The sequence below is a fragment of the Salminus brasiliensis genome, chromosome 12 (assembly GCF_030463535.1).
Source record: "Salminus brasiliensis chromosome 12, fSalBra1.hap2, whole genome shotgun sequence".
Taxonomy (NCBI): domain Eukaryota; kingdom Metazoa; phylum Chordata; class Actinopteri; order Characiformes; family Bryconidae; genus Salminus; species Salminus brasiliensis.
Genome location: NC_132889.1, coordinates 39,285,565 through 39,299,019, shown reverse-complemented (window position 1 = coordinate 39,299,019; position 13,455 = coordinate 39,285,565). Strand labels below are relative to the sequence as shown.

The window sequence follows — 13,455 nt, the reverse complement described above, 5'->3', positions numbered from 1 at the left end:
GTGGTGGGTTGGTGTGATGAGAAACGTACCCAGTCAGAACTCTGTCATATACAGTGTAGGTCCAAATGTTTGTGGACACCCTTCTAATGAATGCATTCAGCTACTTTAAGCTGCACCCATTGCTGACACAGATGTGCAAATGCACACACACAGCTTGTCTAGTCCCTGTAGAGAAGAAGTACTGCCAAACCTGAGGTGTATTTATGTAAATTAGGTACAGCGTGTACAGGTGTGCTACAGCCTGTTTATTGGACAGGTGATGTAGCTAAGGAGGTAAAGGGTTTGGGTTCTACAGGCCTGGTGAAGCAGATACGTACGGCAGAGATGAGCAGTAGCTGGTTACAGTCACTCTTTCGCTTTACTGTGGATCACTCCTCTCACTCCTCTCACTCCTCTCACTGCTCTTACTCTTCAGGCACTGTGCTGAGAAAAGCCGGATGGACTCAGAAGCTCCGCTGCAGATCCAGTTCTGATCTTCTGATCCGGCGGGCTCCCGTGCGCTGCAGTCGAGTAGAAATGCCAGTAGAAATGCCAGCACTAACACAGCCCACATGGCTCCCTCAGCCTGGCATCAGCTCCGGGCAGGACAGGCACCGTCACCCAGCAACACTCCAGCTCCGCGCCCCATTGGCTGATCCGACACAGCCAGAACAGACTAAAATTTCTCAACGCTGAAATCTTTTTTTCCATCGGTTCCTGGAGGCCGAGCGCCAGCGGACGGTTCTATTTGGACTGACAGACGGATTACTGCCAGGTTCAGTTCTCCTCTCGCAGCACTTCAGCTGCAGCCAGTCAGTTTGTGAAGCTAATACACTCTCGTACCCTTTCAACAGATGCTTCTTTAAAGACAACCTGATATCAAAGCTGACCCTGGATGGGTTTTCCAAAAGCTCCTCAACACAAAGATCTCTCTCTCCACCTCTCTCTCCTTTTCATTTAAGGATCAGAACTTTAGTTTAATCGTGATCGTCCATCTAAATCCAGCAACCACTGAGAAGACCCGAGACCATCAGGTAGAACCCCTGAGACGTACCATAACCTCCTTAGGAATGTGAAGAAGAGCCACTTAGAGAAACCAAGACTTAAACATACCTAGAAGCACGAGGAAGAACCGCAGTCTCCCTTTGAGTCTTGGTTTCTCAGTGGTTCTTCGTCCTGTTTTTAGGGAGTTCCAGCTCTCCTCAGCTGATCCCAGAGCTGCATAGTTGTTTTATTACTGCAACATATGAACCCCAGAACGAGACCACAGAAACCACAGAAGATCACATGTGGCCTGGAAGCTTCAGGAAGGCAGTCTGAAGTCTTCATGATAAACAGACAGATGTTAACGCTCTGAGACCTCAAATAACCTCACTAAAGCTTCTTTAACCGCGGCGCGTTCAGCTGGTGAACGGTGAGAGTGTGGAGAGGCGGCTGACTGACTTCAACCATGCATTCAATAGAATCACCAGGTTAAAATGAGGTTCTCCTTTGGTCTTGGGAGTCATAATTCTTGGTTCTTGGTGGTTCTTCCTCATGCTTCTAGATATAAGCCTTGGTTCCTCTCTGTGTTTTATTTTGATGCTCTAAGGGAAGTTCTATCTAATATACTGTTCTTCCTTCTCCTCGTTCTGTAAGAGACGTGTCGGTGCAGCATTGTGAGATATTACTGGTAACCGTTAAGTGATGTGTTTGGAGGGCTGAGTTTCTGTTGCTTCCTAAGAAGGCTCTTCTTCTCAGTCTTGGTTCCTCTCTGTGCTCCTATCACACGCTCTGAGGAAGGTTCTCTCCATTCAAAGCGAGACATTTCACTGGATGATGGGACATGTTTTTAATTGACGTTTTTTAATCAGTAAGAGCAGAGGAATGGGACTGGACCTCTGTGCTCTATGTGGCCGCCTCCTAATCGTGATGCTGTGATGCTCTACTGTGATGCTCTAAAGGTTGGTGAGGTTAAGACCTTAAAGTGTTGATCATTTGCTCTCCTCTGTACAGGGCTACTGCTGTCAGCGTTCAGAGATCAGGAATGGAAAGAAACGTTAGTCATAACAGGCCTGAGGCGATCCAGCATGTATTTGGAGTTCTGTCCATTTGTGGCCTGAGCGTCTGCAGTGGGAGCTCACAGCCCTGCTTTATGATCAGTCTCTGCTCCAACACAATAATCAATATTCATAAAAACCAAAGCTGTGGTCCCCATGACGCCATGATATTAGTTTAAATAGAAGAAAACGGCTCTTCCTCCTGGTCAGGTTCTCAACCCCTGGGCAGAAGTGTGGTGGAAGGGAGTTCAGCTCTGTCTGGATTTGATTCCTCAGCGCTGCTCACAGAATTCCCCCACTCCGACAACACGCTTCTATGAGTCATCATATGGGAAAAAGAGTGTTGGAGGCACGCCTGCTCGGAGCGGAGTTCCCCTTTGTCCAACACACATGCACACACACACACACACACACACGCATGTTTGTTTTATTGTATTAGTGAGGACCACCACTGATTACTTAATCCAGTACTTTACTTGAACTTAAAGCTTCACCTAAACCTAAACTAAGAACCCTAACCCTAACCCTAAACCTCACCTCAGTTACCTATACCTAACCCTAACCCCAGTAAACATACACTTAAACCTAAACTAAGAACCCTAACCCTAAACCCATGCTTAAACCTAACCCCAGTAAGCTAACCCTAAACCTAACCCCAACCCTAAGCTTAGTAACCTAACCACATACCTAAACTTAACCCTAACCCCTGTAACCTACACCCAACCCTACACCTAACCCTAAACTTAGCCTTTACCCCATAACCTACACCTACACAAAAACTTAACCCTAAACCTTACCTCAGTAACCTAACCCTAAACCTAACCCTAAACTTAACCATAACCACAAACCCTAATTTAGTAACCTAACCACAAACCTAAACGTAACCTCAGTAACCTAAACCTAACCCTAAGCTTAGTAACCTACACCTAACTTTAAACTTAACCCTGAACTTAACCCCAGCTTAAGTAACCTACACTTAAACCTAACCCTAACCTCAGTAACCTACACCTAAACCTAAACTTAACCCTAAACTTAACCCTAACCCCAGTAAACATACATTTAAACCTAAACTTAACCCTAACCTCATTAACCTACACTTAAACCTAACCTCAGTAACCTACACCTAACCCTAAACTTAACCCTAACCTCAGTAACCTACACCTAACCCTAAACTTAACCCTAACCCCAGTAACCTACACCTAACCCTAAACTTAACCCTAACCCCAGTAAACATACATTTAAACCTAAACTTAACCCTAAACTTAACCCTAACCTCAGTAACCTACACCTAACCCTAAACTTAACCCTAACCCCAGTAACCTACACCTAACCCTAAACTTAACCCTAACCCCAGTAAACATACATTTAAACCTAAACTTAACCCTAAACTTAACCCTAACCCCAGTAAACATACATTTAAACCTAAACTTAACCCTAAACTTAACCCTAACCACAGTAACCTACATCTAGCCCTAAACTTAGCCTCCGTATCTAAAAGGTGGAGACCAGAAACAGCTCTGCTCTGGAGCTCATTTCCTTGTTGGTCTGTTATGAGAACATTTCATTCCCACAGAGATAGTAGTACAAGAACACACACACACACACACACACACACACACACACACATGCATGTATGCACACACACACACACACACACACTCACACACACGCATGCATGTATGCACACACACACACACACACACACACACACAGCTCCAGAATGTGAACAATGAACAAACCTGCAGCTCTGAACCAGAATCAAATCAGCTGCTCTTTCAAACCCGGTTCTGCAGAGAAGTCCAGAGAGACGCAGAAAAGCCCGTAACAGAATAGTACTGACATTTCAGTCTCGGTACTTGGCCCCGGGTTTAAACAAGTGAGCTACTTTTAGAGCAACTACTGTGTGTGTATGAAGTCATGCTGTGTCATCCAGACCGGCTCCCTGGCCAAGAAAAGCCAAACTGCTTCAAGACAAATACAGAAGAGTAGTTCTGCAGAACCGGGCTGGTGTTTACAGGCCAGGCTGCCAATTTAACAATAACCTGAACACAAGCCGATTATTTACAGTTTCAAACGATGTGACCGGCACTGCCCACATACTTCTATGCATTCCATGCGTTGGCAAGCTTATTGACCAGCACTTCCACTAGAGGGCAGTTCTGAGTCAAAAGTCTCTGACAACAGCAAACATAGCGCTGGTGGAGCTTTAGAGGGTAAACGGTGTTCGTATGAAGGTAGTCGTGTTCTGCTTGAATCCATGCTTAACGTTGAGCGTAATGAGCCTTACACCCAAACCTTCCAGCGGTCAAAATCTCCTTTTATCCTCGGTGTAGTCACTCCCCCACTAGCTAGAGCTTCCCTATCACACGACTACTGGAGCTCTACACACTTAGAGGAGAATGCAGCCTAGCTCCTCACCAGTAATACCCTTAAAGGTGTGATGGTTTAGCTGGTCTATCAGCATGACCGACCTGAACAAGCTAGACAACCAGTATGACCAAGATTGTTGACCAGTATGCCCAGCATGACCAAGCTAGTTGAACCAGGACCAAAGCAGCTTTACAGAGATCTGGGTCCGAGGCTCCTTTGTTGAGGTCTAATGGTGGAACCGACGCTTTGAGATGTATTTAGGCCACGCCCACTTCAGATACAGATAATGGCACTGTGTTACACCCCAAATGTGTGGAGCTGAGGAGGTCTCGTCAGGTGGTCTGAGTAAAAGTGGGACAGTGTGTGTGTGTGTGTGTGTGTGTGTGTGTGTTGTGTTCTTCTGCTGTCCTCTGTGCTCCTGTTAGAGGAGAAAGAGGTCATTCACACCTTCCAGTGTTCAATCATCAACTCTTCTGACCTACCTCAACACACACACACACACACACACACACAGCTGCACTAGTGACACTATCTATACCACCTCTATACCATCTATACCCAAACATACATACCAATGCCCATGTATACCAATCTATACCAATCTATATCTATCCATACCAATTTATACCCCTCTATACCCATCTATATCCCTCTATACCATCTATACCCATCCATAGCCATCCATACATACCAATACCCATCTCTATCTACCCATACCAATATATACCCCTCTATACATCTATACCTATCCATACATACCAATATATACCCCTCTATACCATCTATACCCATACATACATACCAATACCCATCTCTATCTATCCATACCAATATATACCCCTCTATACCATCTATACCCATACATACATACCAATACCCATCCATACCATCTGTGCTCCTGATGGAGGAGAAGGAGGTCATCCACACCCTCCAGTGTTCAATCAACTCAAATCTCTTCTGACCTACAGATTGGTACCAATACCCATCTATACCCATCTATACCAGCTAGTCCCATATATACCCATCTATACCAGCTAGTCCCATATATACCCATCTATACCCATCTATACCATCTATATCCATCTATACCTACCAATACCCGGTGTTTGATCAGCGCTGTCTCTGTTTATAATGCAAGAGGTGTTGATGAAATGCACAGAGGAGCTCTGTGAAGTTATATAGAATATCAATATCAATGGCAGGTTGTTGTGTTCATAGTTCTAATATAAATCATGAATAGATGCACAGCTGTCTGCAACCCACGCTCTGTGTATATAAGCTAATCCACCTCAGGCCTAGTTTGCTCTGCTTAACAGGTAAATCAGAGGTTGCCTTCATCATCTATTTTTTTTCTTTTGCACTTTTGCACTTTACTTCATTAAGTTAAGGTTTAGTTAAGTTTAAATGTAGATTTTTATTGTATAGCTTGATGTGGGCAGACTGTCAAAAAAGCATTTCACTGCAAGTTATACTGTGTATGACTATGTATGTGACAAATAAAATTTGATTTGATTTGATTTGATTTGATCTTAATGGAGAGAGAGATCGTTTTACTGTAGTCCGTTCATTAGTTATAGACAGTTCTGTATGTATCTATATATCAGCTATATATATATGACTGCACAGTATTTTTTCCCACAAAAGGTCTGGAGCCTTGTCCCAGATCTAGTCACAGCCCTACTGGAACCCACCCAAAGTTAAGCTTAAAGCAGCACATGCACTATAGAACCGACCGCAGCCCAGCAGCTCCTCCTGCAGGCCTTATTAAAGTATTACAGCGTAAGACAGCTCAGCAGCACTGTGATCAGTAAGATAAAGGTAAAAAGGTAAAGGTAAAGGTGCATGTATTTGTCACTGTACAGCGAAATGTGTCCTCCGCATTTAACCCATCTGGTAGTGAACACACACTCACACACACGTGTTAGGGGCAGTGAGTACACACACACACCCAGAGCGGTGGGCAGCCAACTCCAGCGCCCGGGGAGCAGAGAGGGTAAAGGGCCTTGCTCAAGGGCCCAACAGTGGCAGCTTGCCGAGCCCGGGAATCGAACCCACAACCCTGTTATCGACAGCCCGGAGCTCTAACCGCTGAGCCACCACTGCCCTGCCCTGATGACAGGCAGGACTTTCCACCAGGAAGGAGAAGCTTCAGAGAAAACCAGCTGTGAAAAGCTCTATATTGGGAATAAATTCAAAGGCCACGCCCCTTTCCCACCCTGTTATGATGTCAGCACTCAGACCTCTCAGGTATGTAAACCACCTGTGTGCCAAAAGAGCTTCAGTCAGTGCTTTTACAGTATTTAAAAAATAAAACTGACCAGACTCAGATTTAGGTCTAATCTGGCTACAATTCTGGCTACTGAATGCTGATTGGCTGGTATTCTGACTACTGAATGCTGATTGGCTGGTATTCTGACTACTGAGAGCTGATTGGCTGTCATTCTGGCTACTTAGTGCTGATTGGCTGGCATTGTGGTTTGTAAGCGCTGATTTTCTGGCGTTGGTTTTGGTTACATCGTGCCGATTGGCTGGCGAGGTGATCAGCTGACTGGCTGGCTGTTGGAACTCTCCCTGGTGTCTGAACGTCCATCAGACGTTGTGGGAAGCTGCAGAGCTGGAGTTTTAATTTCACACAAAAACCTTATACCATCCCAGCATTCTGGACTCGCTTAGTAGCGCCCTCTAGTGTCTGACCCAAAACCCCCAGCAGAAGGAACCACAGCAGTGTTGAGTCATGCCAAAGCAAACTGTTTATTTCATATTTCCATTTCCAGTTTGTCACAACGAGATCATTAACACTTATCTGTGTTATAAGAAAAACAGAGTGGTGAGACGTGTGGTGATGAGCAATAAGCCGTCTATCAAAGATAAACTCAGTACAAAAACAAGCTCAGCTAAAAGAACCCAGACATGGTTTGGTTTGACCTCTTTTTTTTTTTAACAGAAATGAATCTGCGGGTACTTTCAGTATCACACAGCCTCAGTGAGCAGCCCTCCTGTCTGACTCCAGTCAGGAGAGACTCTTACTGTTTTCATTTCTGACGCTACCAAAGTGCCTAAAGCTGAATATTAAATTGAATAACGATACGTTTTCTCTTCCTCTTGATATACGAGGCCTAACTACTGATTACAAAACCTCCTTCACTTTACAGACAGGCCTACAGACGCACACTGATGAGTGAGAAGAGGAGGATTATTACAGTAGGCTTTATTATGTAGCACTAAATCGGGCGGTACGTAAGAAAACTCGTCCTACACGCTCTAAACTCTACGCCTTTATCATAAAACTGTATAAAAGCCTCTCGTGTTGCTCTTTAGGGGTTTTTTATGTGTGGCACATAAATACAAATAGTAACTAGTCTCTGTACAACATTTACACCGTATGAAACATGTGACAACACAAACCTGTGACTGAGATATATAAAAAAGCTCCTCTGGCTGAGAAATACGAACTGAAAGTGAACTAAACGACATTCCTGAAAATGACATTCCAAATAAAGGCACAGATAGAACAGAAGAAGAGGAGGAACATGCAGAGAAACAGAGAGAGGGAGTCAGAACGCTTTGTGCAACGGAGCAAAACTAGTCTGTGACAGTTCAGCAAAGGGCCGAGCCCGTGACTGCGGCCCAGCTACGCTTATCTCAGACACCGGGACGCCCCGGGACGCAGCAGGACGCCCCAGGACGCACCGGGACGCCCCGGGACGCCCCGGGACGCAGCAGGACGCACCGGGACGCACCAGGACATGTGACTAGCTAAGTGAAGTCCGTATGAGCGCTCGTGAGCGGAGCGTGACGGGGTGGAGATACATTCATGGCATTTACAGTGAGAGCTGGCACACGGCTGCTTCTGCTCTACGTCAAGTATCAGGTGATTATTGTCATGCCGATTTACACCAACTGTGACTGATGTGTGTGTTTTCCTTCATATTCACAGACGACATAACATTTCAAAAACCTCGTATCTCCAGAACAGCAGCTTTACAGGAGGAGGAAAAACCTTCTGAACTTTCAATGGAAGTCATGTTGGAGCATTTCTATTGGTCCGTTCATCATGAAATTCGGATACAGTATAAAACAACTGTGAAAACCTAAAAATGGAGATACAAGGTTTTATGACGACCACGTGATCTGCGCTGATGCACTGAATTCACCTGATTTAAATGTGCGCATCATTTCTTTCTACATTAATATTCCAAAAGATCATCAGCGGGAATCTCCAAGGTCTTCTAGATGTTCAGAGAAGATCTAACGAGGTCTGCAGTGGTTCAGGACTAGCCTCAGTCCACTATTCAGTTCTGCTGGACCCTAAATCAGAACACTGGCCAATCAGGATGGTTCTCTAAGCGGTATCTAGGCAGATTCAGCTAAACCACCTCAATGGTAGAACTGAAGGCTGTCAGATCAACCACCGACACAGTTACACCTCGAAGGGAGGCGGAGCTTAATTAGTGAGTCAGTGAAAAACAAGGGTGCAAAACTAGAATCAGCCAATAAGACTCCAGCAGCTGACTGTCTGCCAATGTATTATTTGGGTTCTGGCAGATCTGCTTCGCCTCCTACTTGCTCAGCAGCTCTTTAATTGATTTCATGTTAATTAAACAGCCGACTGATTATTCATGTAAGTGATGAAGGCGTCGGTCCGGCTGATTAAAGAGCAGATGATATTGTTGAGATTGGGATTTGGCTGCTAAAAGAAATTAGTTTTATGAGCTTCGGGTTTAAAGCATATTCAAAATGAACTCAGTAAAAATGTAAGAAATTGGTCAGTTTGGCCGTGAAGAAACTGCCACTGCAATTGGCCATAAAACCTCATGACTGGTGCATCACTAGAAAACAGCAGAAGTTCAGATTTGAAGCACTGGCCCATGTTTGCTGATGAACTGTCCCACTTTACCTGATTAATAAAATAATAAATAGTGGCTCAGTGTGGTCCAGAGGCCTTCATGAGGTCCAGAATTCAGTCCTGGATTTAAACACTGGTAGTTATCTGGACTGCTGATGTGAAGCAGATTGGCTACATCTCAGCATTTCTGAAAATCAGGACTGGAATCTGGATTCAAAGGCAGTTTAATCTGTAACAGAACCTAATGGTTCTAATAGTTCTAACTCAGAGTTCTGCTGACATGGATGAGGTGTATCTGATGAGGAGGATGACCCTGCATGATCAAACAGGTCAGTTCAGCGCTGCGCTTTTTCCAGTGTAAAGCAGTCGATCCTTTTCGCTAAGAGGCACCAGTTACCCTTTATGTCCTCGCAGGGGGGCGCCACTCGTCTGCTCTTCTGGGATTAAACTAAACTAAATCTACACATCTGTATGAAAAATAAACTTTGTCTTACTATTATTTATACACATCCTTCTTCAAAATAAAAGTTTCTTCTCCACGTCTGTTTCCAGTCAGTTTACACATCATTCCACATATGAACTGCTCTGTGCAAATGTGTGCACTCTACACACACTGTACACACACTCTACACACACTCTTCACTCAATTTGTGCTTCACGTGCAGCGCCGTGCGATTCACCTGCTCTGTGTGTTGGAGGATAAAGGGTTTTTCAGCTCTTAATGTTTGATTTAGAGAAATACAAGCAAAACACTGCAAAATGACCTCCTACAGGTTTCCTGGTATACGCAAATGACATCACTAAAACAGTGAATGTCTCTTCCATCTGTCAGAACTGATAAAGGAGACCAGGATATTTATAATCTGAATATTTATAATCAGAATATTTATAATCAGAATATTTATAATCTGAATATGCATAATCAGAATATGCATAATCAGAATATGTGAAATCAGAAAATGTGAAATCAGAAAATGTATAATCTGATTATGTATAATCTAAATATGCATTATGCCAAAATTTATAGTCTGAATATGCTTAATCAGAATATATATATTCTGGGACTACTTTATCACAGTAAGCTGAAGAACACTGGCTACTGTAGCTAGTATGATCAGAGTGCAAGCAAGTTAGTGCTCTACTTTTTCTAACATTAGTGAGTGACATCACAAAAACAGTGAAAAACTACAGAATATGTAGAATCTGGGACTACTTTATCACACGTTTCTCGCAGGTGGAGGTGGAGCTACTGTAGCTTGTGTGACTAGGATATTAGCTATCATGCTAACAGGTAATTAGCTCGGTGGCTTATTGGTCAGAGCACCTGGCTATAGATGACAGCGTTGTGGGTTTGATTGTATCACTGTGTGTGTATGTGTGTGTGTTTTGAGCCACCACTGCCCCTACTCTGTACTCTTTAGCCCACACTGGCTGCAGTGCTGCGCACGGTCGAGGCCTATAGGAGGTCATTTGTATGCAGTGCTACTGTACGCCTCAGAAAACACCAATATTTAAAAATCAGCTTGAAAATAGAAAGAAATGTTTTTTTAGGTAAATATTGAAGTATGTCTTTGAAGTGGTCAACTGACCCAAACATCCATTACCACCAGTGTTATTATACACTACTATACACTACACACACTACTCCTACTCACACTGTGGGACAGTGGTCTTATACCCTGTCAGGAGCCTCACACTGGTCCTCTGATTCTCTGACTATTCCTCTGGTAAACATGTGTGTGTGTGTGTGTGTTGGGGGGGGGGCGGTGGTTGTGGTCTGAGGGCTGAATTATGCTTCTGCGTCTGCGTGACGAACACACTCTCCTCCTGGCGTTTATTAAAGAGCTCTAGCTGCTGGGACACAACCGCTCCATCAGCTCGGTTGTTGCCTTGCCCACAGCAGAGACAGCACTGGCTGGTGAGGTGAGTGAGGAGAGACTTTTATTTTGAGCTTCAGATGTTCATGCAGGAGCACTCGCATGTCATATTAAAGTGTCCACTAGAGGGTGCTGCGTCTGCCCAATCAGAGGTGACTTGGACTGACCCGGACTGACCCGGACTTCAGCAGATACATCTGCAGAAATGCTCTCCTGGGACGTAAAGTCTCAATTATATGCAAAAGTTTGTGCACCCCTGGTCAGACTCAGGTTTTATTGCTTTCTGGTTTGTTTCACTGGAAAATAAAGTACACAGATAGAAACCGTGTCTGTGATGAGCAGGAAACTGCCTTATCTACCTTCCTGTGGAGGATTCACTTATTTACAATAAGAAAATCCCCAGCACATCTACTTCACACAGGGGGGCCCAAACTCTACTTCTAATAGTTAATAACCTAATTGCAGAAATTCATACTGATTTTAAACAATTTCATCCACTGAAAGTCTTCAACATGATTCACCAGTGGATGTGAATGCAGAAAAGCAGGCTGAATAATAATAAACATACAGAGAAATATTAGATATACTGACTAGATCTAAGACTATTTTAGCTGATGAGATTTAGTTTTTGCAGTTTGGGAGGTGTTACACATAAACACTGCAAAAATGATTTCTTAGAAGGTAAAACCCTCGAAAGTGTGGTTGAAGTATTTGATGTTTCTCATTTTGAGATTGTTGTTTATATTCTAAAATTATTTCTGAAATACTGAAAGTCATTTGCGTCTACTACCTTTATTTCACCGGCAGATTATTGTGCTTATTCCAAGCCGTATTCATCACCACAAGCTAAATGATGTTATTTCTTTAATAAAGCAAAATGATCTGCCAATAGAATATAAAAGAAGACCCTCTCAGTAGGTGAAATCGATGAAGAGTAACAGAAAGGTAAAAATAAGTAAATGATTCTTAATAACATTCCTCTATTAATCTAAAAATGAGCAGAAGTAGTAGATATGTAGACTCCACTTCTAATCACGTCACTGTTTCCAGTGCAGTGACTGGTTTCTAGGTTTCTGTGCAGCTCTACACAAACACAAGTCTGCAGAATTCAGCCCTCAGAGACGCTGCTGTTCAACCACATACCAGCGAGCGTACGGAAAGCCCTGTCCTGCCCAGCGCTCTGTAAGACCAGGGTCCAGTGGTGCAGCACTCCCTCCTGGTCTGGCTGTGTTCAGGTGGAGCTGCTCTGAAATGTAGTGCTGCTGTAGTGAGAGATCCAGTTTCCAGCTCCGCCCCTCATCCTCATGGTGATGAGTGTGTGTATGTGTGTGTGTGGGGTGTGTGTGTGTGTGTGTGTGTGTGTGTGTGGGTGAGACAGTACAGAATGGCATGAGCGTGAGTGGAAATGGTGGTGCAGTTCACTTCCTAGCCACACGGGGGCAGCAGTGCCCAGCGGTGTCTCTGCAGCAGAGCGGCTCTAATGCTTGATCTCCAGGATGGAGGGGTTGTGGTCCAGGATGGCCAGGATGATCTTGTCCATGTACTGCCTGAGACGGAAATTTATCTCCTCCTGTTCCTTCAAGGCTTCCACCAGCTGCACAACACAAACACAGGAACCCGGTTAAACACACACACACACACACACACACACACACACACACACACACACACACACATGTTATAAACAGCATTTCTCAACTCAATACGGCTGTGCTCACGCAGCAGGGAGAAGAACCTCAAATCTGATCTCGGTCATGTGACACAGGTGTGTTATCTGTGTGTCAGTGTGAATATGTCGCGGTCAGTTCCGATTTGGGTCACTTTTAATATGTGCTATTAAAATCTGACACATATCCGATACACGGCAATGCAGCTCAGTCTGATCAGCCGGATCGGACTTCATGCCGCTTCGACATCCAACTCCTCATAAAGGCGCACTGAGGAGCAGCGAGGGCAGGTCATGTGAATCACTGCTCCTGCGCTCCTGCATGTCAGCGTGAACTGTTCACACGAATGCTGGATATAGATCACATTAAATCATTCACTATAGAGCGTGAACAGCCCAAAAACATCAGATTTTAATAAAAAAAGAGTTGGGGGCATGTCAATGCTGCATCCAAACTTCATGAATTAAAACCGCAACAGCATCCAATATTTTTGACAATTTTGTTGGATAAATTGTTTTTTTATATAAATGAATTAATGTTTATTGATGTTTCCCTTTTTCTTTCCAATCTGGTTCTGCACATTAACCCACCATTAGGACTAGCACTGCTCCCTAAGAGGGTAAGGACTTAACACACGTCTCCTCCCATACACGTGCAGCCAGACACCACCACCGCTC

The 13,455-nt window shown here is 44.2% G+C and overlaps 1 protein-coding gene across 1 annotated transcript in view; it reads right to left on the bottom strand.

Annotated features, from left to right (window-relative positions):
- Positions 1-7,115: 7,115 nt before the first annotated feature.
- Positions 7,116-13,455, bottom strand: part of rab11fip4a (RAB11 family interacting protein 4 (class II) a) — a 57,289-nt gene continuing 50,949 nt past the window's right edge. The window contains 1 exon segment of the mRNA XM_072693909.1: positions 7,116-12,705. Within this exon segment, the coding sequence (XP_072550010.1) occupies positions 12,589-12,705 (117 nt within the window). The 3' untranslated portion in view covers positions 7,116-12,588.